This window comes from Drosophila guanche, unplaced genomic scaffold (genome assembly GCF_900245975.1).
Source record: "Drosophila guanche unplaced genomic scaffold, DGUA_6, whole genome shotgun sequence".
In the NCBI taxonomy this organism is placed as follows: Eukaryota; Metazoa; Arthropoda; class Insecta; order Diptera; family Drosophilidae; genus Drosophila; species Drosophila guanche.
Window position 1 is genome coordinate 8,922,930 of NW_022995746.1, and position 27,896 is coordinate 8,950,825.

The following is a 27,896-nucleotide window of genomic DNA, read 5'->3' on the forward strand; positions in this document are numbered from 1 at the left end:
TGCAGTAGTATATATGTATGTATGTATATATCCATTGTTGAGCTCAAACATTTTACAAATATTTGCCATGCACTTGTCTCATTGTGTTTCGGGGGTTCTTACAGACTTTTACAATTCCATTGTCTGCTGTCGCGCGGCCCATGATGGATTATTTTGTTTTTGTTTGTCCGCTAAATTGATTTACAATACTGAAGCTAACAAAAAGTTGTATATCGTTCAGTTAATGTGGCATTAAGAATGCAGAACATACCAAACAAAATTGAAAACTTTACCATGAAATATTTATGTATGCATTCGCATGCTTTTAATTTTGCTTTACATTTTTTTAACCACGATACCATATGAATTTTTAAAATTAAACCGAGTTTGTACGGTTCTTAAAAGCATATTTTAATTTGTAAAACAAAAATTAAAATGCATAATTTAAGGGCATTTCAATTTATCCCAACACAATAAACATATAATTATTCATTTCGACGCTGCAATAAATTAATTTTCAACCAATTGCTGTATATTATTATTACAAGCAGCATTTCGTTGAGTCAGCTTAATGAAAATAAATGTGTTACATTTGTGTTGGGGAAAGGAAAAAATCTGCTTAACTATATGGTGGCGACCAGGAAAACGGCATAACTTATCTGTAAGTCCTCCACAAAACATTACTAATTGACTCATAAAACTATTTCATTTGATTTTGTGACTACTTGAAAAAACATGCTGTGATTATTTCTAACTTTTTCGGGAACCGAACCTAATTTTGTTTAATCAAAATGTACAAAAACTTTGTTTGATTGAAATTCATTGTTTGCTCATTTGTTTATTCGGGATTTTGGTGTTATACTTATTTAATGTTATTTTTGATTGAATAAACCATAGTTTTAAATAGATTGTTCTTCCTTTGTTTAGTTGTTTTTCATTGGTCACATGTTGCTCGTTTGTTGTTCGTTTTTTGTTTGTGTTTGTTTTTTTAGGTACTGTGCTGTGAAAACCCTGAAATGAACAGACGGAAACCTAGAGACATTTCGTATATATTTATACATATTTGTTAAGGAGTGTGTTTATGTGTTTGATCTAACAAGAATGTGTTTTATTGCTTTTGTTTTAGCACTTGCCTGGCGAGGCTTTAACTTAATTACGAAGGCTACATTCATATGGAACTACAACCTAACTGCCTTGCTCCCAGCACCAAATCCTCCTCGACCTCAGCCTAATCGTAATGTTAACTCAAGGATTTATGTATTTAGATAACTTTAGTATATCATAAATAATGCGTGTCTATACAGTGACTATAATTTACAGGCCTAAAAAGTCTTAACTGGCTTCATATCCAACTTACATTCTCCATAAATGTTTTGCTGAACTCTAATAGTTGAAATTCTCTACATATTTATGCTCTATCTTTTGTTCTATAATTCGTTTTATATTAATATTGTATATGCAGCATAATTAACTTTGGTTATACACATGAAGATAAACATTGCATCCTTTGCATTTCTTTTGATTATAATACAATGATAATTGGGTTTCCTATTCCTCTGTTCTTCTTGTTTTCATTCTGGCTCGCTTCTAGAACTTTTCTATTTGTTTGGTACTTTTTTGTACGGATTCTTCTTTGGGTAGATTTCCCATTTTGAACTTTCTCTATGGATTTCAGTGACTCTTCTAGAACATCTCATTTATACATTTTTCTGGCTCTCTTTCTTCTCCTTCTAGAGGTTTATACCTCCTTCTATAACATGTTATACTGGAAAGTACGAATATATCTTAATTCTTAATTTAGTAATTGATATAGGTAGTGAATGAGTGTGTCTGTGTGTGTTTTGCCAACCATTTCTGGAGCTTAAACACTATCGGCCTGCTCTCAGAGATAGTTGGGCCTAGAGACACAGCACAGTAGACTCATGTTCTTGCAAATATAGTTCTGGCGCCTCTTGGCCTGCCAGGGTCCAGTGGTGTCCAGGGCTGCGTTCCTTTCTGCAAATAGCAAATGAAAGAGTAGCCGACATTTAGTTTGATTAATGAATGAGGCTGTGTGAGTCCCTGAATACAACAGCACAAACAGAGAGACACATTTACACTAATGGTTGGGTCGCCGCTTTGTCTTTTTTGTATGCTGTACAATTTTGTTTGGCCCAACGGCCTCCGGTCTCGTCTCCTCTGAGTGCCACTGTCGTCGTCGGGCCTTGGCTAAATATCAAAGTGCACGACTATGGCAATGCAACAGAAACAGAAACAGCAGCAGCAGCACCAGCAGTAATGGGGAGCCTGCGCATACGAGTACTCACCCAAATATGCCTCATGTTGTGGCATGTACTCCTGCAGCTCGGAGAGCAGAACGGCAATGTCCTGAGAGTCTTTGGTGATGCTGCACAATTCCTCCTCATTGAAGTCGGGCGTAAATTGTTTGCACAACAATATTTGGCTTATGACATTCCCCAGATTAGAGGGCCCCGCGCGGTTCTCTGTGGTGCGAAAAAGCAGGCATAAATCAGAATAAAGCAATAAGCTATGGGCGTCCCACAGTCAAGTGGTTGCCAAACCCCGCTCTGCCATATACTAACCCAGCAGCACTTGCAAGTTGCGCCATAAAAAGCCAGAACAGAGTAGCAATGCCACAAGTCAGGGCTCTATTCACAAATCTCGTTTGCATTGCAATAAAATGAATTATTTTGTTTGGCTTTGCCGCAGCCGCAAACATCGCATTTATTTGTATAACTTTTTTATGCAAACATTTTCCTTTGAGGTTTGCTTTTCTTTTATTTTTTCAACATTTATTTTTTTGCCTGCTTTTCCAAGCGTTTTTGTTGCTTCATTAGATTTGTTCTGCGTTGGGGGGAAATACTCCTACTCTTTGATGTTTTATTAATGACCATTTCATTCACCATAAAAACTTATTTTGGCCCACACTTTTGGCTAATTTAATGGTCACAAAATTATGATTTTGTTTTATACTTTTCAAATCTCCAATTAGAATTAAACAAACTTTCATTCCCGAATGTAAATATTGTGACTTTCTTACCTTTGGTTGATGGCTGCGTATATAGCCATAGTCGAATTAATTACATAGTGAATCTGTCACTCCAAAAACAATTGAGCTTGAAACTAAAATGCATTGCAATCTTTTAGATCGGTCATTTCAGTGCACTATAAACGCAAAATTCATCTACCAAATACAACCACTTGAATGACTTGTGAAAGCCAAAATTCATTGTCTGCCAGTTTTGATACACTAACAAAAAGTACTCTCAGTGACCGGCAGTGCAATGAATTTATTGCTAGCATGGCAATAATTAAAGTCTAACATAAAGCTACCCAAACCCGCTGCTTACTTCACACTACTGATATTGGGAATATTTTGGTTGGCAATTACAGCAGCAAAACAGAGTAAAAAAATTGTTTTCAATTTGGAATTTTGTATAGCGTATTCTGCGTGGATGGCATTTTCATGGCACTGCAGAAATTTTGTTTATTTTCACAGCGGGGGGTACGTATGGGGAGGAGCTGGCCATAAATTCGATGCACCAACAGGGCCAGGACCAAAAGCTCCGAGCCTGACTCTGGCAAAAACTCTGTAAATATTTATTCTCACTCTCTTTCTCTTACTGCGTATTGACAGCCGGTATCCAGCCTCAGTGCAGCGGTTGCAATTTAAAAATTTATGATCAACAATTGGCATTTGCCATTCGCATTTGTATTCCCCGACAATTGCCATGGTCAGCACGCGCACAAATCATTCAGAATCCATGTCCACGTTCATGTGCATATTTGCACTTGCACGTCCACATTAAACATGGGCAAAGAATGCCAATCAGAGCGAGCTGCACTCTAGTGGAATGCAACTTCACTGCCAAACAATTGTTGAACGTGTGTGCCTCCGAGTGTCTATTTGTTGGGTAAATGGCGAGTGCTGCCTTGAATTCTACTAGAAACACTTTGAGGACAATAGAGGACGTTATTAAGAAACAACGTTCCGAACTAAAGAAAAAAATAGCCGTCAGTTTATTCAAAAACCGAAAATTATTTCCTCGAATAAAGTCAATTATATCGTATTTCAATTATTATTAATTCGATTATCGTTGGCTATTTACATCTATATATGCACCTTCTACACTGCTATGTAAGATAGCCTTGCTCCATTTCTACAGTAATCCATTTCCCTGGAGACAATAAATTCAAAACTAAGCTGATTTCAAATGTTTCTACATGTATTTAGCATTACTGAATCCAATTGGCAACGAAAGCACCCAGTTTGTACCAATTATGTAGCCCGAAACCCAACTCCAAGTGCCAGGGTCCTTGTCTGACTTTGACATTTGCTAACAACAGCAAATTTTCAATGACCCGCAACTGCAAGGCGGCAGCTGAAACATGTCTCCTGCCAACTAGCAACCCAACCAAAACTCAACCAAAACCCCACAAGTTCCCAGTGGCATGGGTTACATGTACAGCACCCATGTGGGGCGAATTCGTGCGTTGGTGCGGATTTAAACTTACCATAATAGCCCGACATATCCATTGGCACGACCTGTATGAGACGATAACTTTTCACAAGTTCACGTAGGAATAACTGGGCCATGTAGAACACCAGCACCAAGTGCGGGTTGTCGGTGAGTATGCCATCAGCCATGGCGCTGCAAAATAAAAAACAATGGCAATGCAAGGTAAAATGAACATTGGGACTCTCTTTTGCTATATGTATATTACGATTGCACATACATACATACAATTGTACATCTGTGTGTGGGATATTACAGAACTGGAATGCCGCATTGTGTGGGCCACATTTGTGGCACGCCAAATTGCATGCGGATATTGTGGAATGAAATGTATATGAATTTATAACATTTTTTATGACGTGGGTGAGAGCTCAGAGCGAGGGTCATTAAGTCGCGACAACTAATTCATTTCCGTCCGAGTTTTACATCGACTTTTTCGATTTTATATTTAACAGTTAAACTGTGGTGTGTTGTCGTGCAGCAGCTGATTTTTTAGAGATTGCCACTGTTCTATAAAATTGTTGACGCAATACGAATTCAGCTAAAACATATTTAGTGCCATTCCCCACTAATTTATTTGAAATTAGATAAAATAATGTTTATGTTCCATTAATATCAATTGGACACTGGGCGATGAGTTAGCAATAATTTTGTGTAATCTACGATCAACACTAGAAACTAATTTTAATTTTTCGCTATGTCCAAAATAATTTATGCAATTGTACGAGAGAGCTCTCTCGATTCGGATTCCCAGATAATAATTCATTTGGAAAACACTCGGAATTTACAGTCGGTTCGCAAATTGCTGCTTAGTTGACACTAATTTCAGTTTTAGAAGCAGCCCTGCGACACAGACAGGGCAATTATGAATGGGATATACGTATACAAAACTCAGTCTCAAGTCGCAAGTCAGGAAAGGGACCCAAATATAAATTGCCATAAACATATTTACAGCAACACAGGGATAAATTCAATTTGTAAAATTGCTATTGCATTGCCTAAACTCTGTGGAGCGAGCGGTGCCGCATAGCTGGAAATGAGAAATACATATTTTACCAGAATTACCCCCCATCCCAACGGACACTGAAAGTGTTGCCGTGTCTTCTGACTCCGACTCCGACCTGCTTCTGGAAGGCATTAAAGCAAATAAATTGCGAATTAATCTTTCCCAAGGTGTGTGTGTGCCTGTGCGACCTGCACTTGGGAGGGTGTGGGAGAGTTTTTGTAGAGGATTCAGCTTAAAGCAATTTAGATGTGGGTTCTCGTTGTGGGCTCAAGCGAAAGCTGATTGGCGGTGGAGTAGGCCAAGGAAAATGTATAATTTGAGTGTGGTTTTTGATTAAAACAACGTCCCAAATGTGTGTACTAGTACCAACAATCATTTCTGCAGAGAGTAAGTTCTCTAAACGAACTTTGAGTGAACCGTAATTAAAAAAATTAAATATTTTTTCTAAATAATAAATGTTACCATTTTTTAACTTTTCTTAAACACACACTAGACAAGCACTTTTACCTATAAAATTCATAAGATCCATCTGCTCATTCGAACCACAATACCCTCTAATAACCAAAAAAAAAAAGAACACTTTCGGGACATTTAATATGCTTAAAATGTAATCAAATTAATGCTTAGCGATTTTCTGTGAAAAACTGCAAGCTGTAAATGCCAGAGAGCAAATGTTTTAATGATTTCCCCCACCCTTCTCTTCGTTTGTAGAAGGGACCATCTCTCGTTATTCTGGCAGATTGCGGTGCGCGGACATTAACGTGGGTCATTTTCACCAACAACACCAACAAAATCGCAATAATAAGTTGAAGCAACAAAACGAAATCTGCAAAGCATCCAAAAACCCCCTACAAACAGAGGAATAGAGGAGAACCAAAAAAAAAAGAAAGAAAATTGGGAACGGCAAACCATTGTCAGCAGCTGGTCTTGATTACAGTTCGGACGTTACATTCATTTATTGCGAATAGCAGTGAAATATTTTTTATTTTTCCCCACTGCTAGACCCAACGCGAAACGACCCAAGCAAATTCTCGGAAAATTTTTAGAAATATAAGCAGGGATGAAGGTTCATAAAGTGCTTTTATCAAAGGATCTCAATGCCGTTTTGTCTGCCCAATCGAAGTTATTAACTGCAGCCTGTATAAAGTTGTTAAAATGGCCGCAATTTACGATGATGTCCATATAAACAGCAGACGTCTAAGGGAAACAAAATTCCTACAATCGAATGTCTTCAGCTACGTGACGTGACGATCCGTCATGACAAAACTTGACCCAGTACCAGGGGTGGTGTGCGGGGTTTCCAGTCTTTCAATAATTTGCTGTCATTTTCACTAACATGACCACAGAGCATCATCCGGTGTCCCGGAACCGGCATCAAGTGTCAAAATAATAAACGAAATTGCCGGCAGCGACAATAAAACAATGCAACAGAAGCATAAGGAGCAGCAAGTCCAGGTACTATGGAACGGAATGGTTTATAAGCGGTAGAACTTTCAGTTATGAAATTTAATACTGGAAAATGTTTCCCAAAACCTTTTTTTCTGTCACACATTTTAAGCAATCACAACTCAGATCCATTAATTAATCCATGAATCTCCACGGATTCATCTCAGTTCTCTCAGTTTCATACTTTTTGTTCACTTCTGTCCCACCGTGCAGTGGTCGCAGCAGTTGCAGGAAACATAAAATTTCCGACACAAGCCGCAGACAACGCCATCGACGACGTCTATGAGATTGGCTTTGACTCTGATGGGGTAACCGAGGGGCATAATCCTTGTGTTATGTTCTTGTCACGGGTCGTAAGCAATTGTGTTCCGTGGGAGCGGTACCACTGCACTGGGACTACTACCAAGGACAAACGACTCTGAGGAGACGTCCGAGTATTATTTGCAGAGGAAATGCGCTTACACACACGAGACGTTGCAGTGCCCAGCAGACGGAACTGGAATGGGCCTAGACACTAGAATATTGGTGACTAACTTACTGTCAAAACAGTAGATCCATGGCGAGGACAGTGGTTAAAACAAAGGCGACGGCTGCGACAGCGACAGTAATTTAGCAACAACTAACAACTACACATAACTACAGGACAAACAGAGAAACAAATGCGAAGTAAGCGAAGGTAAATAGACAGATGGATAGATAACAGGAAGACAAACTCAAACACGGGAAATGGACCGAACGTCGCCTCCAAGGATATGTGTATGTACGACTGGGCAAACAAACAACCAGGCAAACAACTATCAGTCACTTAAGGCAGTCGGCAAAGTGCTGCCACCCTCTCCAGCCACGCGAGTGAAAATGGAACCTGGGGGTGGAAGTGGAAATGGGAATGACTCGAGCAAAGCGAATGTCAGGGTGTCTATTCCAAGGTAGTCGGTGCCGAGCCGAGCAGAGCTTTTTTCTCTGTCTGTTTCTCGCGCCCTCGAAGGGAGAGCCAAACCACTTCCTGGCAATGAGGTGCACAAGGTATCACAACTTTGTCATGTTGTTTGACTACTGAAACCATACAAATGGGCGGTAAATGGGAATTTTAGAGGTACTTCTCTTATAAAATATTTAAAGAATATTGGGCGAAACCATACTTATTTTCATAACCTTTGTTAATAACCTTTCATATACCTTCTCCCGATAGGGTATTCAGTATTCTTTATGGCGAACCTGCCAACTAAATGTATTTCTTGGCTTTTTGTTCTTTTATCTTTCTTGCTTGTTGTGTGCGCCTTTCTCTCTATCGAGGTGTGTTTTGACTTGGCTGCCTGAAATGCATGTATGTATGTCATGCATGTGTTTACAAAACATAAAACAGCAGCAAAGAGCCAAACAACGAAACAGTGTCTGAAACTTTTGGCTGTGGCACTGTCAAGTTGCGTCTGAAGTTTTTCCTTCCCCCACTCCAAACGATTTCTGCTCCCTTTTGTTCATTTTTGGGAGCATGCTTTTTGCTTTTTTGAACTTTTACTTTCAATTTAACTTTAGCCCCGGCTGAGGACCTGTAAGGGGCAGGAGCCTCAGTCGCTTTGCTAATTCATTGTCGTCACGCGTACGCCATGTGCGCCCATTCGAAAATTTAACCTGCTCAATGGTATCTCGAAAAGGAGGAGGATGACAGAGCCAAGCCTCTCTTCGGAGTCATTCATTTGTGTCAATAAAGCAGAAATTAATTGAAATCTTATTTTTTTCGCTGCTGTTTTTGCTGCTGTCTTTGGCTGACTGCCAGCCAACCATCAATTTAACTGTCGTTTCCTCCATAGTTGCTCTTACTTTTGCTTTCATTCCTTGCCACTTCCTTGGGATCCTGCATCTTTGCCTACGAGCATACACATCCATACCTATACTTTGACGAAATGCTGATGCTGATGCTGATGCTCGTCTCGTTATATTGACATTTCTCCACTCTTGAGTGACATTTAAAGCGTCTGCTAGATAATAAATCACATTGTCATATGCTGCCATGGTGTGCTTAAAAAGTTGTACTCCCAAAAAAGCATATGAGAGACACCCAACACACTGACAGGAGAGCACGTTCTATGGATTGTGTGTCGGAAATTACAAATATTTTATGTATATGAAATTTTCCTCAAGTTGTTTGTTGAAAAATAAGTTTTTGCTCTCTTTCTGGCTCTTTCTCTGTAATTTTTTGGGGTGCGATGTTGGCAGATGTGTGGCATCCACATGGGATTTCAATTTTGTAACATTTCATGAATCAGCCAGGGCATAAATCAATAAATTGATGTCGGTAAACAGACAGCACAGAGCTGGGGGAAACCCGTAAAGTCAACGCGGATGTTAAAGTTTTGTTCGATTCCAGATGAGACAAAACGGAAACTGGAGCTCTCTGGAGTGCATCTATACAACAGATTGGTTCTCGTGACAGCTGGAGCGAGTTCCCTTTCTGAACCAATTTTCTTTTCACAGAATACTTTTCATAGCTGCATTCGCACATTGTACAAATGTTTTTCCTTTCATCAGGTTTAATGAAAAAAATTACCAAACATTGTGCTTTCCCGAGGCAGTTTACAAAAATGTTATTAACTTTTGCTGTTGAGGAAAGGAAGGGTCGATCTCCTCGCTGTGGAGGGAACAGCTGATAAATTATGCATCATTTTTTAAATTCAATTTCAAAGTCAGCCACTAACTCATTTCGAGAAGCATACCGGGAGGCTTCAATCCGAGTCCAACAAATTTATATTTATGTTATCCTTTTCACCCGCATCCCATTCTCCATCCATCATTCTTTGGGCGCTGTAGTAAATTTGACTGCAATTAGATTTGCATACATTTCCATAAAACACTCACAAACAGATAGAGAGGCGGTAATGGAAACGGAAATGGAGAATAAGGTCCTAAAATGTCACACACACGTTGCTGTTTATGTTTATGTTAATGGGATCCCTTGAGGGTATCCGAATTTTGTTTAGATAGGAGGATGCATGGCGGCAGATGGTATGTGCTTACCTCTTGACCTGCGGCAGGAGTATCTGGGCGGTGTGCTTGAATGCTTCCACGCAGGTGCGACGCAGTTTGCGTATCTTTTCGCGCAGCTCGGGGCAATCCTTGGCCTGCCCCACGTGTATCAGCATATCACGGAACAGTGCCACATGGCTGTTGATCTCCACGATGAGCTGAAAGTACACCAGAGAGTATATTTCATCAGTATGATATATATCAGAATGTATAGCCAGGGTCAACGACAGCCAACTGATGCTTAATTTATGCCAAAGCTCTCTATTAGGCCATGCACATAGCACATTACATATTTTAATTTATGCAGAGCCAACAGGCTCCGAGAACCCTCTCCAATAACCGCAGGCAGTAGCCTATTTGTTCAGGCTCTGGCTGTTCGTTCAGCCAAAGAAAATTTCTGGGAGTTTCCCAGCCAGATAAAACTGAGCCGGCGGCGTCTGCTGCTGCTGCTTTTGTCGGTTTTGTTGTTGCCCTTTTTACGGCTCATTGCCGAAACGGAGGCGGCAAATGAATCGGGCAATCGAGCCTTAATTCCTTTGCCTTTGCCTGCGGCCAAATCGGGCTCATAAAAATTAAAATGACTGGCAATGCAAGGATTATTAAGGCTCCCTTTTACTGCTCCTAGGGTTGGTTAGCCTTTTCAAGCATCGGCATCAGAAACGTAGAGCTGCTGCTGAAAAGTGTATTAAGTCAAAAATTATTGACTTTATACTGTACAAATTTTCTAGGCACTTACTTAGGCCATGGGCCTGTCTTTAAACAACTTTTGAGTAGTTTCGAGGCGAATATTTAAGTAGGAATATTTCCATATAATGGGAAATATTTTATGAAGTTATAGATCATCCGATACAAGAATTTTATATTTCATTTAAAAACTTGAAGATCCTTTTATTTAATCATAATTAAGAGTAAGCCATCCGAGTATCCAAAATTCCCAATTAAATCTTGAAGGGTTCCTCCTCATCAGCAACAAAATTTCTATGGCAGCTGTATTTTAATTACATTTTCTTTTGCTACCTCCGTCATGGGCCTAATTTTCCGCATTACTCGCACTAATCCAATGCCAATCCCGCCCGCACACACACCTCCACAGGTGCGTGCGTGCCACGCCCACATACATTTTGAGCAGCACGTTTAAATATTAATGGTTAACTCTGGCAACCTCATTTTCCACGTAGTAATACGTTCAACCTCCCCTCCATCGCTGGTCGTGCACTTCATTTAAAACGCGGCGTATGCGTAATTTTAATAATCCTCGAACGCCGGAAACCTGCCTCTCCACCAGCGAATGCAAAGTGAATTCTGTGGCTTGACTCAATTTGGTGGGCCAACAGCTGTGTGCGATTTCAGAAGTGGAGGATTGAGAGGATTTACAGCTTTATGAAATATATGCATGATTAGTCATATTGATGACATTGGCTTGACAATGCCGGCAGAAGGAGGAGCGACTGTGACAGTGACAGTGTCGGAGCCAGATCTGGGGCCGGAGCCAGAGGCAGTGTCAGAGGCAGCACTTAACCAAATTGCTTATTGAAAGTGCTGCCAGTACGATATTTCCTCAAAACTTTTCTAAGCTGGGGCGGGTTGCGTGGGCGGGGCCATGGTTTTGTATTCATTCTCAAAGCGATGGCATAGGCAAAACTTTTCCATCAGCTGTTGCCTGTGCAGCTAAATTTATTGGATTGATTGTTTTTCCAGTGAGGCTGGATTTTTGGGTGGATACGATTTGAGCTTGTTCAACATTGACAGATGAAAATATGGCTACATTTTAGGCTCACTTTGAGGAGAGTCTCTACTAGTAAACTTAATGAAGAAGTTATTCAAAAGAGAGACGGTCTGGTAATAAACTACTTTTTAGAGTATCTTCCAAGTCCGACAATGAGGGACGAGCTCACACTTTTAATTCCAAGACTGTTATCTGAAAAGGGAATCTCTGCCATATTTCATCCACAGCTTTAACAATCCCTGGTTCAAGGAGTCCCAGCAGTGATGTGAGTTGTCTCTGTTGTCCGTCCTAATTATTTTACTTTTTTCCGCCATCTGAGAGCCACAGCCATTGGGCCTCATAAAACATATAACACTACTAAAGCCAGCCACAAACACCACCTGAATGTACATAGGTGTAAGCACATAAAAGCCACACGCATAAATTTTATATGACGCTCAAATCTCGGCTGAGATAAAGACGCAACAAAAACCGAGTTGGGGAAAACAGAATTGCAAAAAGTTCATGCGGCACATGCAAATCCCAGATGTAAACGCTTGTCGTCTTTGGTCCTGGCATAACGAGGGACACCAGAGAGCGCCAAAGAAGCAGTGCTAAACCAGAACACAAAACCTGTTCGAGTTTTACTATAGTTTATAATACGACTAAGAGGTACCTGTTACTCAGTGACTAACCAAATAAAGCTCGCTGCCTAACCTGCCCGAGCTTTCATCCAGTACTGGGTGCCGCCAGAACATCTCTGAAATTACCTGGCTGATTCCACAAAAAAACACCTTTGGACATACAACGAAGAGAACATATGGCTTTCATTCAAACAAGTCCGAGGGAAATTCAATTCCCAGAGCGTTTTTCTGCCGCGGTATTCGGCTTCTTGCTGGCCAGTAATAAGCGCCGTGCCGTGGCCCTAATGGAAACATCAGCTAAAATGTGTGCCACAAAAGATGTACATCCCCATATTTAAAGTACATGCTACTCGCCTGTGTGTTTGCATGAGTGTATGTATGTGTGTGTGGAATAATTATGGGGCAGCGTGGAAGGGGGACATGCATATTCATGTATTATTCTTTTTCATCTGGCTGTACGAGTTGTATATTCCATGGAACCACTTTGAACTACTTTTGCGTCAACAGTTGAGGCGGAAAATTGAAAAACAGGTACCGGCGCTTGCCCGTAGTGCCTGCAACAAAAAGCCACAGAGCTGCATGCGTGCTACGTGCCACATGCCGCAAGCCATGAGCTACACGTGCTGGCCGTGGCAAGGAAGACCCACTCCCCCTCCCCGCACTGCTCACAAAATGTGTAAATCAGCAAAAACGCAAATGCCACAATGCCAAGACAAAGACAGCGCTCGGCGGTTTGTGTTTGGGGAAATGATATGAGATGCGATGGGATGGGATGTGAGTCCTCATACTCATACTCCGCATACTTGCACTCATACTTGTACTCATCTTTGCCCCAGAGACAGGGAGAGAAAATACTAACACACAAAAGAAAACGGCGACAAGTAAAACTGAATCTAGACAAAGTGAAAGCGGAAATTAAAATTGCAATACAAAAGAGAGGATCCGACAGAAACAAAGACAGACAGCGTTTGTAACGAAGTGATTGTGTGGGCATGTCCACATGACATTATGTACATATGTATGTATGTATGTACTCTGGGAAAGAGAGAGAGTGTCCTTTGAATACTCGTACATTGAGTGTATTTAGCCCAGGGCCAAAACAGCAAAGTGACAATGGCCAGAATGATTACTGTGCGTTGCATAAACATGAGACTAGTCTGAAAATATGAAAATTCATGCATAAATGAAACCTAAACTCTGGTTTCATATTCTTGGTTCTCACACATTAGTGTTAAAAATGTGTCAGCTGTTTCCAATAGTTAACTTTGCGTAAAATACAAATGAAAGGTGGTAGCTAAGATTATGAGAGTCCTTGATAGCACATGGCCAACAGATGAGCCACACCCAGCTGATATTCCACTCCAGTTCCTAAATAACACGAACCATTTGCAACTAGAACTGCAAAAACTTTGATAACGGCTTGTTGCTAATGCGTTCTCACTCACTCAAACACAGAGACAGAGGCAGGCACAACAATTGCTCGGGCGGGGGCTAAAAGTAACAAAGTGCTATGGCAAAACGCATTAGCCAGCGAACCAACAAGTTGAACTGTAGAATAATTACAATCGAACTGGCAGGAGGCCCCAGGAAGCAGCCAACTAGCCAACTGTCCATTCAACAGTCGACAGGCAGCAGAGCACAAGAGCACTCCCATTACCCAAAAACCCATCTAAGTCAAACAAACGATTGAGGCTAGCCGAAGCACAAGATACTCTTGCCGAACCCCGGCTCTAAGAGGAGTACTGACTGGCTTTACTGATGTGCAATCATCTTGAAAAGTGCACAATACCCTCTTTGAGGGCACAACAAAGGTTCGTTACAGCGGTTTGCTATCGGTTGTAGCAGCTCTAAGGCAGCCTGAATGCAGCTTGGGGCAGGAGTCAACAATACAACACAATGCTGCAGCTGTCCCACCCACATGGCCAATATCGAATGGTCAACTGTGTCTGGCAGCAGACGCCAGCCAGAACACCTATCCCATTTTAGTGGGTGCACTTCTACCATTCGTTGGGTGGGAAAAAGCAACAATAAAAGAGCAGAAGTGTTCCGAACAACCATTGAAGCTCATGGCAAAACGGTGGCTCCAACGGGCATGCACCACCTCCATACCTTGACTCTCGCTGCCGATGAAAGCAATTTTGATTGGGCCAACTGTTATGGTCGGATCACACACAGGGTGATTAGAGGGTCCTGCCTCAGTGTAATCGAAAATGGTTGCGGAAATTAATTTAAAATCCCTTTAAGTTCCTGAAAGTATTTTCGACACAAGTCAAACTATTGCGGCAGCATTTGGAATTTTAGAATTCATTTTAAGTACCTGAATAGACTTCGTTGTGGGTAGTTACCATGCTTAAATTATAATAAGTTATTTGGAGTGTGAATTATGAGGGAAAAACGAACGAAATATATATCTAAAGATAGATGTTTACCGTGTACTTAAGTTAATGAAATTATAGCTTATGTCTTTCCAAATGTTTCCTTTACCAAAGAAGAAAGGCTATTGTACTTGGAAATAATCAAAAGCAATAGCGAGTTATTCAATAACATTCCATTCAGTTCTTATTCTTCTTACTATTGCGCATTTTCCATTCTTTGGAAAACTTCTACCAAAGTACGGATTTCATTGTGCATTTGGGTCATTGGCGGGAGTGATAAGAAGAACTTGTAAGCCGCAAAATCGATAAGATGTTCGCCTAGACAAGACTTGAGTCCGACTTTTATTTCCCTGCCACTGTTTGTAGATGAGTGGACGGATACGCACTCAATAGCCGGGAATAACGATGATGAGCTTGGGTAGAGTGGCGGGGTGGGGTGGGGCTGTCCTGCTCAGTTTACATTATCAATCAAGCGGACTGACAATCAGGCAGCGGGGAGCAGCTTAGCGGATACCTTGCCACTATATTGAGAGTGACATGACCCGGGCCAACAAAAGCCACTAATTTTAATGTGTGCGTGAGGACCTTGAACACGATCCTTTGTTTGTTGAAGGCCTTCTGTCCTGTTGAGGTTCCCTTTCCGGAAAAGGGGAAACCCACATTCATTTGCCCTTCGGGTAAGACAAATGTGCTCCGCTAAAGTTAAGTACAAGTTTTCAGTTTTTATAGTGGTCTGGCTGCCAAGGCCGGAAAAAGACAGAAGCGTCGACCAAATGTCTTCACAAACAAGCCATACATTTTTTCAAAATTAATGAAGATGTATTGGCGGCACACAGAGAGCTCATTTAATGAAAATTGGTTGTGTAGTTCCTTTGGCACGGACGCACGCACTTCATACCAAACTGCAGTGGCCATTCCCAAAATTATTATTTCCACTCTAGGCCAAGACGAGCCAGCGATTTTTCTTAAGAACCACACAACCGTCAGGGCTCGTCACTCTGGGCCACGGTTCCCTTTCGTCCTTTGTTTTTGAAAAGCAAAAACATGTCGGCAGTGGCTGCTTGAATGGCGTGGGCAGGGCGTGAAAGGGGAGCTGCCTCGTATAAAAGTGCTTCATTACTTTGCGCAACAGCTCGCGAGAATATAATGAATGGCAATAAACGTGTTTCACATTTTCCTTTTGCTGCCAGTCCAGTCCAGTTCGCTCGCTGGTTGTGTTTCCCGTTGCCCTCTCGTTTTTCACAGCCACATTTTTCATTTTCCAGCTAGACAACTTTTGTGTATGGTCAAGAGCTTCTCGTTTAAAATGGCAGCGGGTGGGCGGAGCAGTGGGTTCGGTCAGCTAACGCTTCTCATTCTCTATCCCTGCAATCCTTTCAATAACTCTCATCATCTGTTAAGCCGCATCTGTGCATGGTAAACCTACATTCTTAGTATGAATGCTTGATAGATGTGTGTACTTTGAAATCTTAGAGTGAGGGGACTACAAGAGCTTCAGTGAAATTAATTGTTTCCATTGATTTGGCAATGCTTATGCATTGCAGTCGAAGTTGTTAAAACTAAATGCTCCCTCAAGGAGGGTATCCTACAGGCAAAATATCGGAGCTATGAATTTATTATCAAAATGTTTGCCCTTAAATGTTGCTGGGATGCTGCCCAAGCATTTTCAGTGAAACATTTCAAAAGTCTTTCAGTCTTTAGATGCAGAGAACAAACTTTCCAAATCATGATTTCTCGTTAAAATTTCGTTGTGGTGTGCAACACTAACCGTATTTAGATTCGTGATCTTGTCCAATTCCACGGCGGTGCTGCCTCGATGATGGTGCAGGTGATGCAGATGGTGTGTTGTCAACATGTTGTTCTTGTTGCGGTTGTTGCTTCTCTTGTTTCTCCAGCTGCTACAGATATTGCACTTGCTGTTGGTTGATGCGGTGGCTGTTTCTGATGCTGCTGCTCCTGCTGCCTCTTCTGCATTCAATCGAATAGTGGCCTTATTTTTCGTGGCGACTTAGAGAAAATCCATCAACGCAAGCCACACAACATGCAAATTGCCAATTGCAGCTTTTTGCACTTAGCCGGCCTCTATTCAAATCATATCACGTGAGCCAATGACCATCTGCGAAGAGGAAACAAATAACATTGAGTGAGCGAGTGGGTGGTTAAGTGAGATTGAAATCAAATTGCATAACCAATATGGCGGGTAGCTGCCAGGGGGCACGATATGCGACACGCCACTCGCGACACCGGAACGCATTGACACGGCTTTCCGGCACCACAGGCACGGGGAATTGGGGGAATGCACTGGATTGGATTGGATTGAACCGCCGATTTCCGGCACGTCACCACGCTACCCCTTTGCTCTTCCGAAGGATTTTAGCTTTGCATTTTGTTGCCATGCCATCGATTTTTGCTTGGGGATTCCGCTCAGCAACAGAGCCAAAAATTTCACCGGATGCGACAGTTGGCAGGAGAACCGCTTTTGGCAATTTTAGGTGTTAACACTTCATTGGCATTTGAGCACCTGAATTGGCTGCAACGTGGCCACAAGTTCGCGACCAGTTTCCGGCTGATTCCATTCACCTCTCATCCATTTTCCCTAACTGCATCCTGACCTCCTTTCGCTTTTTGTTGAAATATCAAACTAAAAGTCAAGCGAAATGAAATTAAATTCCACTCTCCTGTTGCACTCCGCACTCTGTACAAGCTACTAGGTCTGATTGAATAATAATAGTTACCTTTAAGCATTATTTCCTCTATTTATACCCAAGCGACCCTTTTAACTGCCAGCCTGACCTTTCCCAACCGACTGGATTCCATATATAACGATGAAACTACATTAAAGATAAAACAACAGCAAGAGCCAGAGCCTGAAAAGCTTTGGCAAGAATGCAAGACAACAAATGACTCAGGCTAAGTCCCAAGGTAAACTACTTATTTGCCCTGCCAGAGATGAAGATACAAATCAGAAGTCCGTGTTTGATTTGTGCCCAGTCAAGTCGCTCAATTTACTTAAAAATAATCATGAATATTGCCTGCACTTAGCTCAAGCCAAAAGGTTTCCATAATTTCTCTCAAAATAATGTTTTAATGGGTATGAAAAGAGAAGAGAAATTCAATTAAATTATCGAATCAATTTTTATTAAAGTACTTCTCACGATTAAATGCTCTTCATATATTTCAGAGCCAGAATATGCTGAAGGAAAAATGTTGAAGTATTTGCTTAATGTTTAAAAGTGCCGAGGGAAACACTTGAATGAAAAATTTAGTTGGACGTTGGAACTTTTGTTTAGACATTGAGTTATTTGTTTCTCTTAAATATGTAAAGATTTCATCTTTCGCAGTGGCTTATTGTTGTCATGATTTCCAATCTTAAAGGACTATGCAATTCAATTTTCCATCTCCTTAAAATCAAGAATTTTTCAGCGTTCGTTCCAATTTGATCAATTTTTTCAAGGACAGCCTTGAGTCCTCCTAGCTTGATCGCATAATATCCAGTATCACCTCCACGAGCCTCAAATGGTTACCCATACTGATTAGAATGAACAAAAATTAATTTCCTGTTTGCAAATTGAATTTTAGCCATAAGCGAGGTGTTTCCATCACTCTTCATACTTTCATCAACATTTTTTGTCGAATGCCCACACCCCATAACTGGGAGAGTTAGCAACCTGTAAGCCAACTGCAACAGATAAGGACTATGGACGTGTGCGTGTATATGTTGGCTTAGAGCCACATTTTCCGGCAAGCGATTCTTATTGTTTGGCTTCGTCCGTAACTGTGCGCAGGATGAGATGGAAAGCCGCGTGCTCGGCATGGAAATGCGCCGCATTAAGTAGCGGGACTCGTTGATAAATATGCCGCTAAAGGATTAAGCGACGATGCTGGCGACGAAATGGCGCCACGACTATTAAAGGATTTCTGCTCGTTTTCCTCTACCTCATTTCCATTCCGGGTTTGCCATCGTTCTCGCCGACCGTTAAGTGTAATTAAAAAACTTAAATGGAGAAAAAATTATAAATGCGTTGCTTTTTTGCATTTACGAAACATTAATGTGAATCTGATGCAGATGCTGAGTTCTGTGTTATTGTGTGTGTGTGTGTGTGTGTGTGTGTGTGTGTGTATTTTAAGAGACTGACTTTCTCTCGACTTAACTCAATTTAAATGCCAGACACGGAACGTACGAGGATATCTGTATACGCAATTTAACCCGCAGCTACAGCGTGTGGCAAAAGTTTATAATGAGAATTGTGGGACTGTGACTCTGTCTCCGATTGTTAGTCTGCTTCTGATCCTGAATACGAGGCATACAATATTCATATGTAAACAACATAACAGCAAAATGCCATAATCATGTGATATAAAACCTTTCTTAATGGCAGAAAGCCTGCAAATGCGAGTGCATGTTGCCACCGACTGGGAATTAGCTTCCGTCTGGGTCTGGGACCGAGACTGTGCCAGACATGGCAGAAACTCATTAGCTTTATTACACACATACAATATATAACGCGGGAGCTGGAACTGGAACACACAGGCAGACAGCAAGACATTCAGTAAGTAGGAGGCAGTCACAGCCACATGCCCGGAAATGCCATGGAATTTGTATTAACTATTTACGTATGTATGTCTGTTCACCCCTCCATTCACATTACATCCCCATTCTGGTATAAAAGACATTTGAATAATTTTGACAAATGTGTGATTAATTCAAGCATTTTGGCAACTTAGGCTGTCATTTTTTATACACCACCAACGACAGCAAATTAGCACTTCATAAAAAGAAAGTGGGTGAAACGTTCATGGTGTCTTTATACATACGATATGTGTTTGTGGGTGTGAGGAAAACTTTGGAGAGCAAAAGCTGGAAAACAGTTGAAAACTTTGTTCTAAAAGAAATTTCTTTGCAAGGAGAAGATATACATATATATATGAAAGAAGAACCACTAAAATGGAATTGGGAATGTGTACTATTGATAACAAATGATAACATTTTGTATGGAGTAACCCCAATGAATAAGCCCTATTAAAGTATTCGAACAAAGACTAAAATCACTGCCTCACAAGTGACAAATTTTGCATGCGTAACAGCGCGTACGGCTTGTTCATGTTTAAGTCATGTCTCGTAGAAGTTAATCTCTCGCAACCGGACTTCATTCTATTCAACATAGTCACAATGGCTGTCTGATTGGTGGGCTTGAGCGATTAAAGGCGCTTACAAAGTGAAATTTATGGGACTTGAAACACTTAAAGCTAAACGGCAAATGCTCTTTACTTTTCCGACTAAGCACAAAGGCCATGGACCAAAATATGAAACAAAAATCAGGGAAAATGGCTGTGGCAATGGTAGTGGCAAAAGAGTGCACAGAGCAAATAAAACCGACGATATAAAAGAGTCGCATGCCGGAAACGGCAATACGACAGACGCCAGAGTGCGACCGCGGCAGGGGGACAGTCAGCCTAATGCCAATGCCAACACCGGATGCGGATGTGTGACACATGGCCAAAGGGGCTTCCACATCGTCATTCTCCTCCGACCCTAGAGCCGACTAGCAGCATACGCACAATGTCATTGTCGTTGGCTTTAAGTAGGCGACTTTATTAAGCCGAGGACACCCAGAAGCACCTACAAAGTGTGTGCAATGCGAAACAAAGTAAAATGACACACAATTTTAGACTGTAATAAATTATTGTGCCATGGCATGAACAATAAAGATATTAAGTAACAAATTTACATATAAAACTGTGTTCACTAAAACACAAAAAGATACGCATAGAAACATCAATAAAAATCCATTCTGATGAATCTACATATGTATGTTGTTGGGTTCTTGGTGCTTTAGTAGAAAATTTAATCCGTATTCAAGAATATAACTAGCATAACTTGGATTTTGATATTATTTTTTCTTTTATTTAAAATAAAAAAATTAGTAGATTGAAATTATAGTCGAAATGCCCGTGGTTTGTCCCACTGTTCATTGGCTTGTGCGAAAAGAACAAACAGCATAATAGGCTGGCAGGACACCTGGGCACGTGTTGGCCTTGCCCCCAAACTAGGTCTGGCATAAAATTAAGCTCCAAGTGCGACATCGTCGCAGTTGTATTCCTTCTGTTTGTGGCCGTCGTCACCTGCCAGAGTCTGAGGCTTAGACGTAGGTCGTTTATGGCAGCGCCGCAATTTGTTGCTTTTTGATATTTATTTTCAAGAGAAGCATGTGAAACGAAAAACAGGAGCATGCCATAAATCAAAAGCGCAATTCGAAACAAGAAGAAACAGCGGGAAAGGCCAAAGGGAAAAGCCAAAGGGAAAGCCGCAGCACTGCGGAAAAAGGAAACTAAGGCAACAATGGTGGAGCAGTCAATCAGGTGAGGAGAGCGCGACTTAAACTTGTTATTTATAGCAGTGCCAGAGAGAAAAGAGTTTATTCATTCGGGCGAAAGTAATGCCAACGCACCAGAAGACATTTTGAAGTCTAAAGAAAGCTAAGCGCCAAGGGGTATGCTATGACAATGTCAGTTTCAATTTCATTTTGAGAACTTTCTAATTTCCAACTAGTTCTAGCGTTTGCTTGTCATAATCAGGTTATGTTAACGACAAGCTGCAATTAATTCATTAAACCATGGAGACAGTGAAAGACGAGATTTTCTCATCTGATGAGAGCGTCGACTCTGTTGAGACAGAGTCAGAGGATTGCATCGAAATATCCAGCGATGATCTTAAAACCCGTGACGAATCATGCGAAATCGCCTACAATGTGAGTAACCTTCAAATTTAAGGGCTATTAGGTATTGGTAAAAAAACAAATTATCCTTCACAGATTGCCAGCAAGGAAAACCTTCGTAAGTTTGTTCAAGCTATCGACCCAATGTGTACAATGGATGATCTCGCTTTGGATCTGTTCGCCAAGTTGGCAAATACCTTTGTGGATGATGTCTGCGAAAAGATGGTTAGAGTGTGCGAGAACCCGTTTCAGCAGATAAACGAAGCTGTCCTGGAGCGCACCCTCGAGCGGGAGTTCAACATTAAGCTGCCCACAAAAAAAGCTACTCAACAGCAAAAAATTTAAATTTTAAAACGCATTGATACAAATAAAGGAAATGTACAACCTTTTAGCAAACTTATTGGTTAGTCTTTTTTTAAAGGCTCAAAGGCTTCCCGTCCAAGTTTTCCATAGCACAGATTTGTAATTCTCTCACATTAAAGTTCAATAGCCCAAAATGATTAAGTAATTAATAAACTCAATAGACGCTGTCAGGAACTCAAAAAGGCTTTCAACGCTGCTTTTCGCCACCTACAAAACGTTCATCGTCTGGGCCACACTTGGCTGCACTCTTGACTTTCGCCTTTCAACCGAGAATTACTCGACATAAACTTAAAGGGGCATAAAAATGCCAGGTCCCCAAAATGCTCCCATTTACACACATGAACAAGTACTGAGGTTTTTATTCAACTTTTTTCCTTTAAAAAAGAGCAGACTAAGACGAAAATTTAGAGCACAATTTTTCAGTGATTTTCTGGTGCTGCATAACGGCCATGGAGAAGGGCACATTGTGTGTGAGCATGAAAGGAGATTCATTTTTCTTTTCCTTTGCTTGCTCATTCATACAAAAACTATTATATTGGAGATATGTACATATATTTTTGCATGCACAATCTGATCTGTATACATTTAAATAATAACGCAAGGCTTGGAGTGTCCGTAATATTCTTTATGCTTGGAGGAAAATTGAATTCGGGAACTTGCGCTTTGTGGATCGTCTCTAACACATTAAAAGTTTTTCTATTACTTAGATATTCTATTAAATTGTTTTAAGACCGACATGATTGACTATTTTGATTGTAATTTAGAGTACGTTTCAAACTGGAATTGTAATATTTTTTGGATGTGAATAAAGTTGTCTCCTTCACTGTTTTTTTATATCCTTCTCCTCCCCTTTGTTTACATTTTTACGAACGAAAAATACATATTCTTGGCTCGAAATATAAACATTGATTACATTCGGAACAACCCTCGCTGGCATCTTAAGACATTCGCAATCATAATGCAGGAACGACACATTGGGGCGCATTTAAACCGATTTTATATTGGATCAGCAAATGCCTCTGTAAGAGTGGGGGGGAAGTGTCTGTGTGAGTGCTCTGGCAATACAGAAGCCACGAGCAGAGTGGAAATTCGATTGGCGTATTTCTTGGCACGCACGCATACAGAAAGATCCCAGAGCCGTATATGATTCGTAGAGGGAACGCTCCTCTGAGGCGAAATTATAATGAATTTGTCGTGCATACCATACAAATGCGTGACTCGACACGGACACAGACCTCCAGCAGACAGGCATGCCCCCTCCATCTTGGACAGATTTGGCTTAGTTTCGACGATGAATCCGAGGAGATAAGCACTTAAGTGACTTTGTCCTGACATGGCCCTTGGGCTGTTGTCGACATCGGCATCGTGTGCATGAAATAAATACGATATCTTTTGGCTGTTGTTGTTGTGTATTGGCAAATAAATTGAATTAGAGTAAAATCGGTAGCCGTTGGCCGTAATAAATTAATGAAAACGCAAGACCAGGCGTCGCAGTGGGACAGCCAGCAGAAGGAAAAACAAAATTGAGAAATCAGCATAAATCAAAGCGAGTTCGAGTTCGAGTGTGTGCAAGCAGCCACTGATTATAGTTGTCGCCTGACCAAACTTTCGTCTCTGGCAAGTTGCAAATTAATTTTGATTAAGCCTCATAATGTGTATTTAAAGATATCCTTTTGGGTTGCCAGCATACTCTCTTAACCAGCTAACTGCAGCCATCTTATCCGGAGCAGCTTTTGTAGCTTAAAAGTTTACAAGCCAAAATCTGTTTTAATTAAATTCAAGTGTTGTACGCTGCCCTGCGACCTTTTCTGCATGTCAAACGAGCGGCAAAAGAAACTTCCTTCTACTTTTCCCGCTTTGTGCGAGTCATTTTCAAAGAAATTCACAAGTTATTCATTTTCGTAGGGGTCTGTCGAGGCTGAGGGGATGGGGCTTTGGTGAAAAGTTGCGTTGAGTGATATGTTACCAAAGAGTTGTCGTCGCCTTTGGCCAGGGATTCATGGTCCTTGCAGTCCAAAGCAGGAGATGAAGATGAAGCGAAATCCGGACCAGACCAGCAAGAGCAATCAATGCAAGTTGATTTCCATTTCGTTTAAGTTTTTCAACTCACTTTTCGATGAATCAAGTTAATGAAATAAGCGAATTGGAAAACTTTTCAAGCCAAGTCAATGGTGGATACGCGCATTCCGATGTTCTCTTTCGAAACTTGATTATTTGACTGTCGAAATGGAATACTTAAAACCAATTAATAAAGTGTGTTGCAATTAAAAATACTGGAATCTGTTTGAAAATGCACTGAAATCTAGTTAAAAATTCTTACTTTATGACTTTACTTTTATGGAATGACATAAGCTCTTTAGTAAAATAAAACTGGTATCCAAGTCAACGCAATTGCTTCGCAAACTCTACTCGAATGTTTGAGGGTTTGATATTAATATCAAAAAAATATCTACAAATATCCTTAAGACATGTTCTTTGTATGTTTTCTTTTTAAATTAGCTCAGGACGATTACACTCCGATTCCCATTTATGACAGCTAAGCTCTCGATATCGCGCCATAATTTAAACCGCATTAAGTGGACATGTTTTAGCACTTTTCATAAGTTTGTCACGTTCAGTGGGCTCCTCCACACCTTCGGCCTCGATGACGAGTATTTAGTTTAATGTCATGCCATAAACTTGATGTATGCATAAAATGAGTTTCAAATCAAAATCCAAAGCACTTTGGCCAGCCAATCTGAGGAGTTTTTGAAATTATGCACAAATCTGTTTTTATGTCCTCGATGAAAAAGTCATCCCGTTGCCAAAAAGTCGGAAGGAAACGCCTGCACTGCCGTCAGGCCTGTCGTAAAGAAATTTTAAACCAATTTATTTAAGCGGTAAGATGGAGAGGGGGCCGGCCTCCAACACTCAAGAACATCCTGCACATCAAAATCGAGTCTAACATGAATAAAATTATGATAAATACATATTTAATGAGCCAGACTTTTCATGGTAAGGTGATGCTTGGAAATTTATTAAATCTAATTGCTTTGCAATGTGCAATTGTGACAAATTGTCAGCTGTCACGGAAGTTGAAGTGCTTGCGTAGAAAATCAGGGACATAAACAAAATGAATGCGGCTCCCTCGCAGTAACCCTATTACTGCTAAGTGCCATTACAGGCATTGCCAAGAAAAATTACCTTCATGTGAGCGCACTGTGGGCGGTTCTTGAACCATTTATTATAGTCTAGCATTACCGTAAGCTTGGCTTGGAAATATGATATTTTGCTAATACTCAATAATACTAAAAGGTTAAAATGTTTTCTTCAAATCTTGATAATTTGTTCATAAATGCTTCCTTCTGGTTTAATAAAATGCTTGAAGCTAAGAAAATAAAGGAAACATGTTCTTTAAAGTTCAAATGTCTTCAATTTTGTCAACTTTAAGCATGGTATCCGAACCACTGTGCATGCTGCTACTCTGTGTTTGCATTTGCATTTCATTAAAACACAGGCAGGTAAACAAGTTGCCGCTCAGGGCACTCACTCACTCAGTCACTCATTCCGTCAGTCGACTCGTCTCCACCGCATTCGGTTCGGGGCCGCAACTATGACGGATGAGGACTACTGGGAGGCCACCTTGTTGGTTCATTTGGTGGCTTCCTGGCGGCAGACATTGAGTGCCACCAACGACGACACCAAGTGCCAAATGACAGCGGCAGCAGCGAAACATAGGTGAAAGTTGATGTAAAGGTAAAGGTAAAGGTAAAAGCCAAACCAGGGCAAGTGCACTGCAATTGCACGTGAGTGGATTCTCAAGGTGCCCCAATGATTGCTACAAACGTGACACGCCCAGGGCTTAAGAATAAGTATACCGCTAGTACACCATGTTGTCCAAAAGAATGTTTCAATTAGTTTATGTTACGGCAGAATAAACACGGCAAAAATGCGTGCAAACAGACTTGGACGTGAAGAGAAAAAACGAACCAAACAAATGAATAAAAATGCAAAAGATAATGACGCCATGTTCATGGGCAAACAATAAAAGCGTCAGGCAAATTAGGGGGCCATCGTCAGAGTCCCTGGGTCCGCGACCCGGCCAACCAACAAACAAACTGCCACTTGTCACAGGCGCCTCACACGACCCAGAGGGAGGTTGAGGCCGCAGCCATCTGGTCAGATAATTTTCTTTGTTTTGCGGTAAATGTTTTTATTTTATTTTCGTACAGCCCTCCAAGAGTATCATGATGACTTTGACAGGGCGTTTGAGGAGCTAAGAAATTTACACAAAAATGTCTGCTCGTATTTTCTCACCGATTTGAATTCGAACTTACAAATGTAAAGTAATCTGTTCAAATACAATCTTTGCGTTAGAGTATCAAAACGTTAACTCTTAAAAACTGAAGATTAAAAAAGATTGGTTTTGGGTGGAGGGAATGTTCGACTGTTAGCTATTTTTCTGCGTATTTTATCACGTTTTGCGCGCGATCTGCTTCTTTTTATATTTTTTGTTTGCTTTTCACGAACGGTTCTATATATAGGAACTCAGACAGGTAGCAATATGTAAATCAAACAGAAAACGAGAGGCGTCTCCTCACTCAGTACATCCTGTGCTCCGTGGAGAGGAAAGGCGTTGACAAACGGTGAGCAAAATATGAGCAGGAAGGGAAATAAGAGCTCTAGGCACCCATCAAGATGGTTTTCACGTGCATCCCGTGGCCGTGGGAAATTTAAGCAAATAAAAAGTGAAACTTCTATAATGCAATTCGCCAGTGACTTCCGGATAATGCGAACTGGAATGTCAAACCAGGTTTATTTCATGCTTGATATTTGAACATAACAAATGCTCTTTTCTATTTAAATTTATTTGATTTGCATTTTGGGTGTTTTAACATTGTTTCTGTTCGTTTCACGGTGACGTCTGGAATTTATTTTTCAATTATTCAAGTACTATACTGAATATGCTGGGATGTCGTTATAATTTATCATCCCTTTTACTTGGGTTATTTTAAAAATTGTATGTGAAGAAGTCCATGTGATTCATTGTATTTTGTTATTTGTTTTGATATTTGTAAACATCACTGTATAAAATAATTATCAAATATTTTAGTCATTTTATTTGTTCGTTGGGGAATGATTTCAAGTTGTTCTTATCGTTGACATTGAGCCTTATAAATCACAAAGGGAATAAATATTTATTTTATAAACACTTCACATTAAATCACTTTGCTTACATTGAATTTCTCCTGAAGTGGAGATGGTTGTTCACATGCTGATCGAGCAGAGACTCGGGCAGTTCTAGAATTGAAACATCTGGTCTGGTTACAGAGCTCTGCCGCGGATTTCCCTTCGCCCAGTGACCATAATGGACTCAGTGCACCCGTTTAAATGGCCCGCAACACGTATACGCCATGTGGTGCCCCGACTCGACTCGAATACGAAACTTGGCTGACATGCGCGCACTGCTCTCGGAGGGTGTGTGCTCTCGACTCGACGTCTGTTGTTGGACTAAAAATCAGAATGCCTGCCACTGGCCGTGGCACTGACTGTTCGTTCCGCCTGTGTTCTTCTGCGGGTGCCTCAGAGGCTGTGACTGTTAGCTAACAGCAAGATTAACATCCACTCAACAGCAACAGCTGGGCGCACTGCTGGCCCATTCATTCATAATTGTTTTGAGTGAAAATTGCACCATGGGCCGCCGTGGCGATGTTTTCTTTGTCGGCATGGTGGAGCAGAAAATCAATTTGGTTAAATAGAATGCGACACTGGGGAGCAACTAGGAAAGCTTCATTCCAGCCACGTGCCTCGCAAATGTTAATGAGCCTGCGTGCCATAGCCTTTATTTCTATTCTCGACTATTTCTATGAATACATGCATTACACATATAAATACATACATACAAATGTACTTATCATACATATATAAATGCAAAAAGGGAAATTTTGACCTTTCCCCTGTTTTCCCGCAGAAAAGCATAACAAACTAATGCGCGTGAAATGTCAAAATCACTGTCAGACAAGGCCAGAGCAAAGGCTATAGATGAGTATGGGTATGCGAATGGAAATGGTTGAGTGGGGAAAAAAAAAGGAATCTGACGAAAATGGGGAAAAGGAAACAGGTCCAAAAGAAAGATGACGACGCA

General features: G+C 40.9%; 2 protein-coding genes across 2 annotated transcripts; one reads left to right on the forward strand and one right to left on the reverse strand.

Moving 5' to 3' along the window:
• On the reverse strand, positions 1–27,248 carry LOC117582272. Its single transcript, XM_034269901.1, has 6 exons — positions 26,989–27,248; positions 16,462–16,809; positions 9,961–10,127; positions 4,495–4,631; positions 2,286–2,462; positions 1–1,974 (listed from the first exon to the last, which is right to left on the reverse strand). Exons 2-6 carry the CDS (start codon positions 16,546–16,548, stop codon positions 1,862–1,864), a joined length of 681 nt encoding a protein of 226 aa, XP_034125792.1. The 5' UTR covers positions 16,549–16,809; positions 26,989–27,248; the 3' UTR covers positions 1–1,861.
• LOC117582274 lies at positions 21,287–21,805 on the forward strand. The gene is made up of 2 exons (XM_034269902.1): positions 21,287–21,442; positions 21,506–21,805. Exons 1-2 carry the CDS (start codon positions 21,308–21,310, stop codon positions 21,752–21,754), a joined length of 384 nt encoding a protein of 127 aa, XP_034125793.1. The 5' UTR covers positions 21,287–21,307; the 3' UTR covers positions 21,755–21,805.
• Positions 27,249–27,896: the final 648 nt, after the last annotated feature.

Bases quoted from the DNA above. Each gene is read 5' to 3' on its own strand.
- LOC117582272 (XM_034269901.1), bottom strand. From the start codon at position 16,548: ATGTTGACAACACACCATCTGCATCACCTGCACCATCATCGAGGCAGC. The intron at 10,128-16,461 runs GTTAGTGTTGCA...GTGTACTTTCAG, and splicing joins AGATCACGAATCTAAATACG to CTCATCGTGGAGATCAACAG. The intron at 4,632-9,960 runs GTAAGCACATAC...TTTATTTTGCAG, and splicing joins CTCCTGCCGCAGGTCAAGAG to CGCCATGGCTGATGGCATAC.
- LOC117582274 (XM_034269902.1), top strand. From the start codon at position 21,308: ATGGAGACAGTGAAAGACGAGATTTTCTCATCTGATGAGAGCGTCGAC. The intron at 21,443-21,505 runs GTGAGTAACCTT...TATCCTTCACAG, and splicing joins CATGCGAAATCGCCTACAAT to ATTGCCAGCAAGGAAAACCT.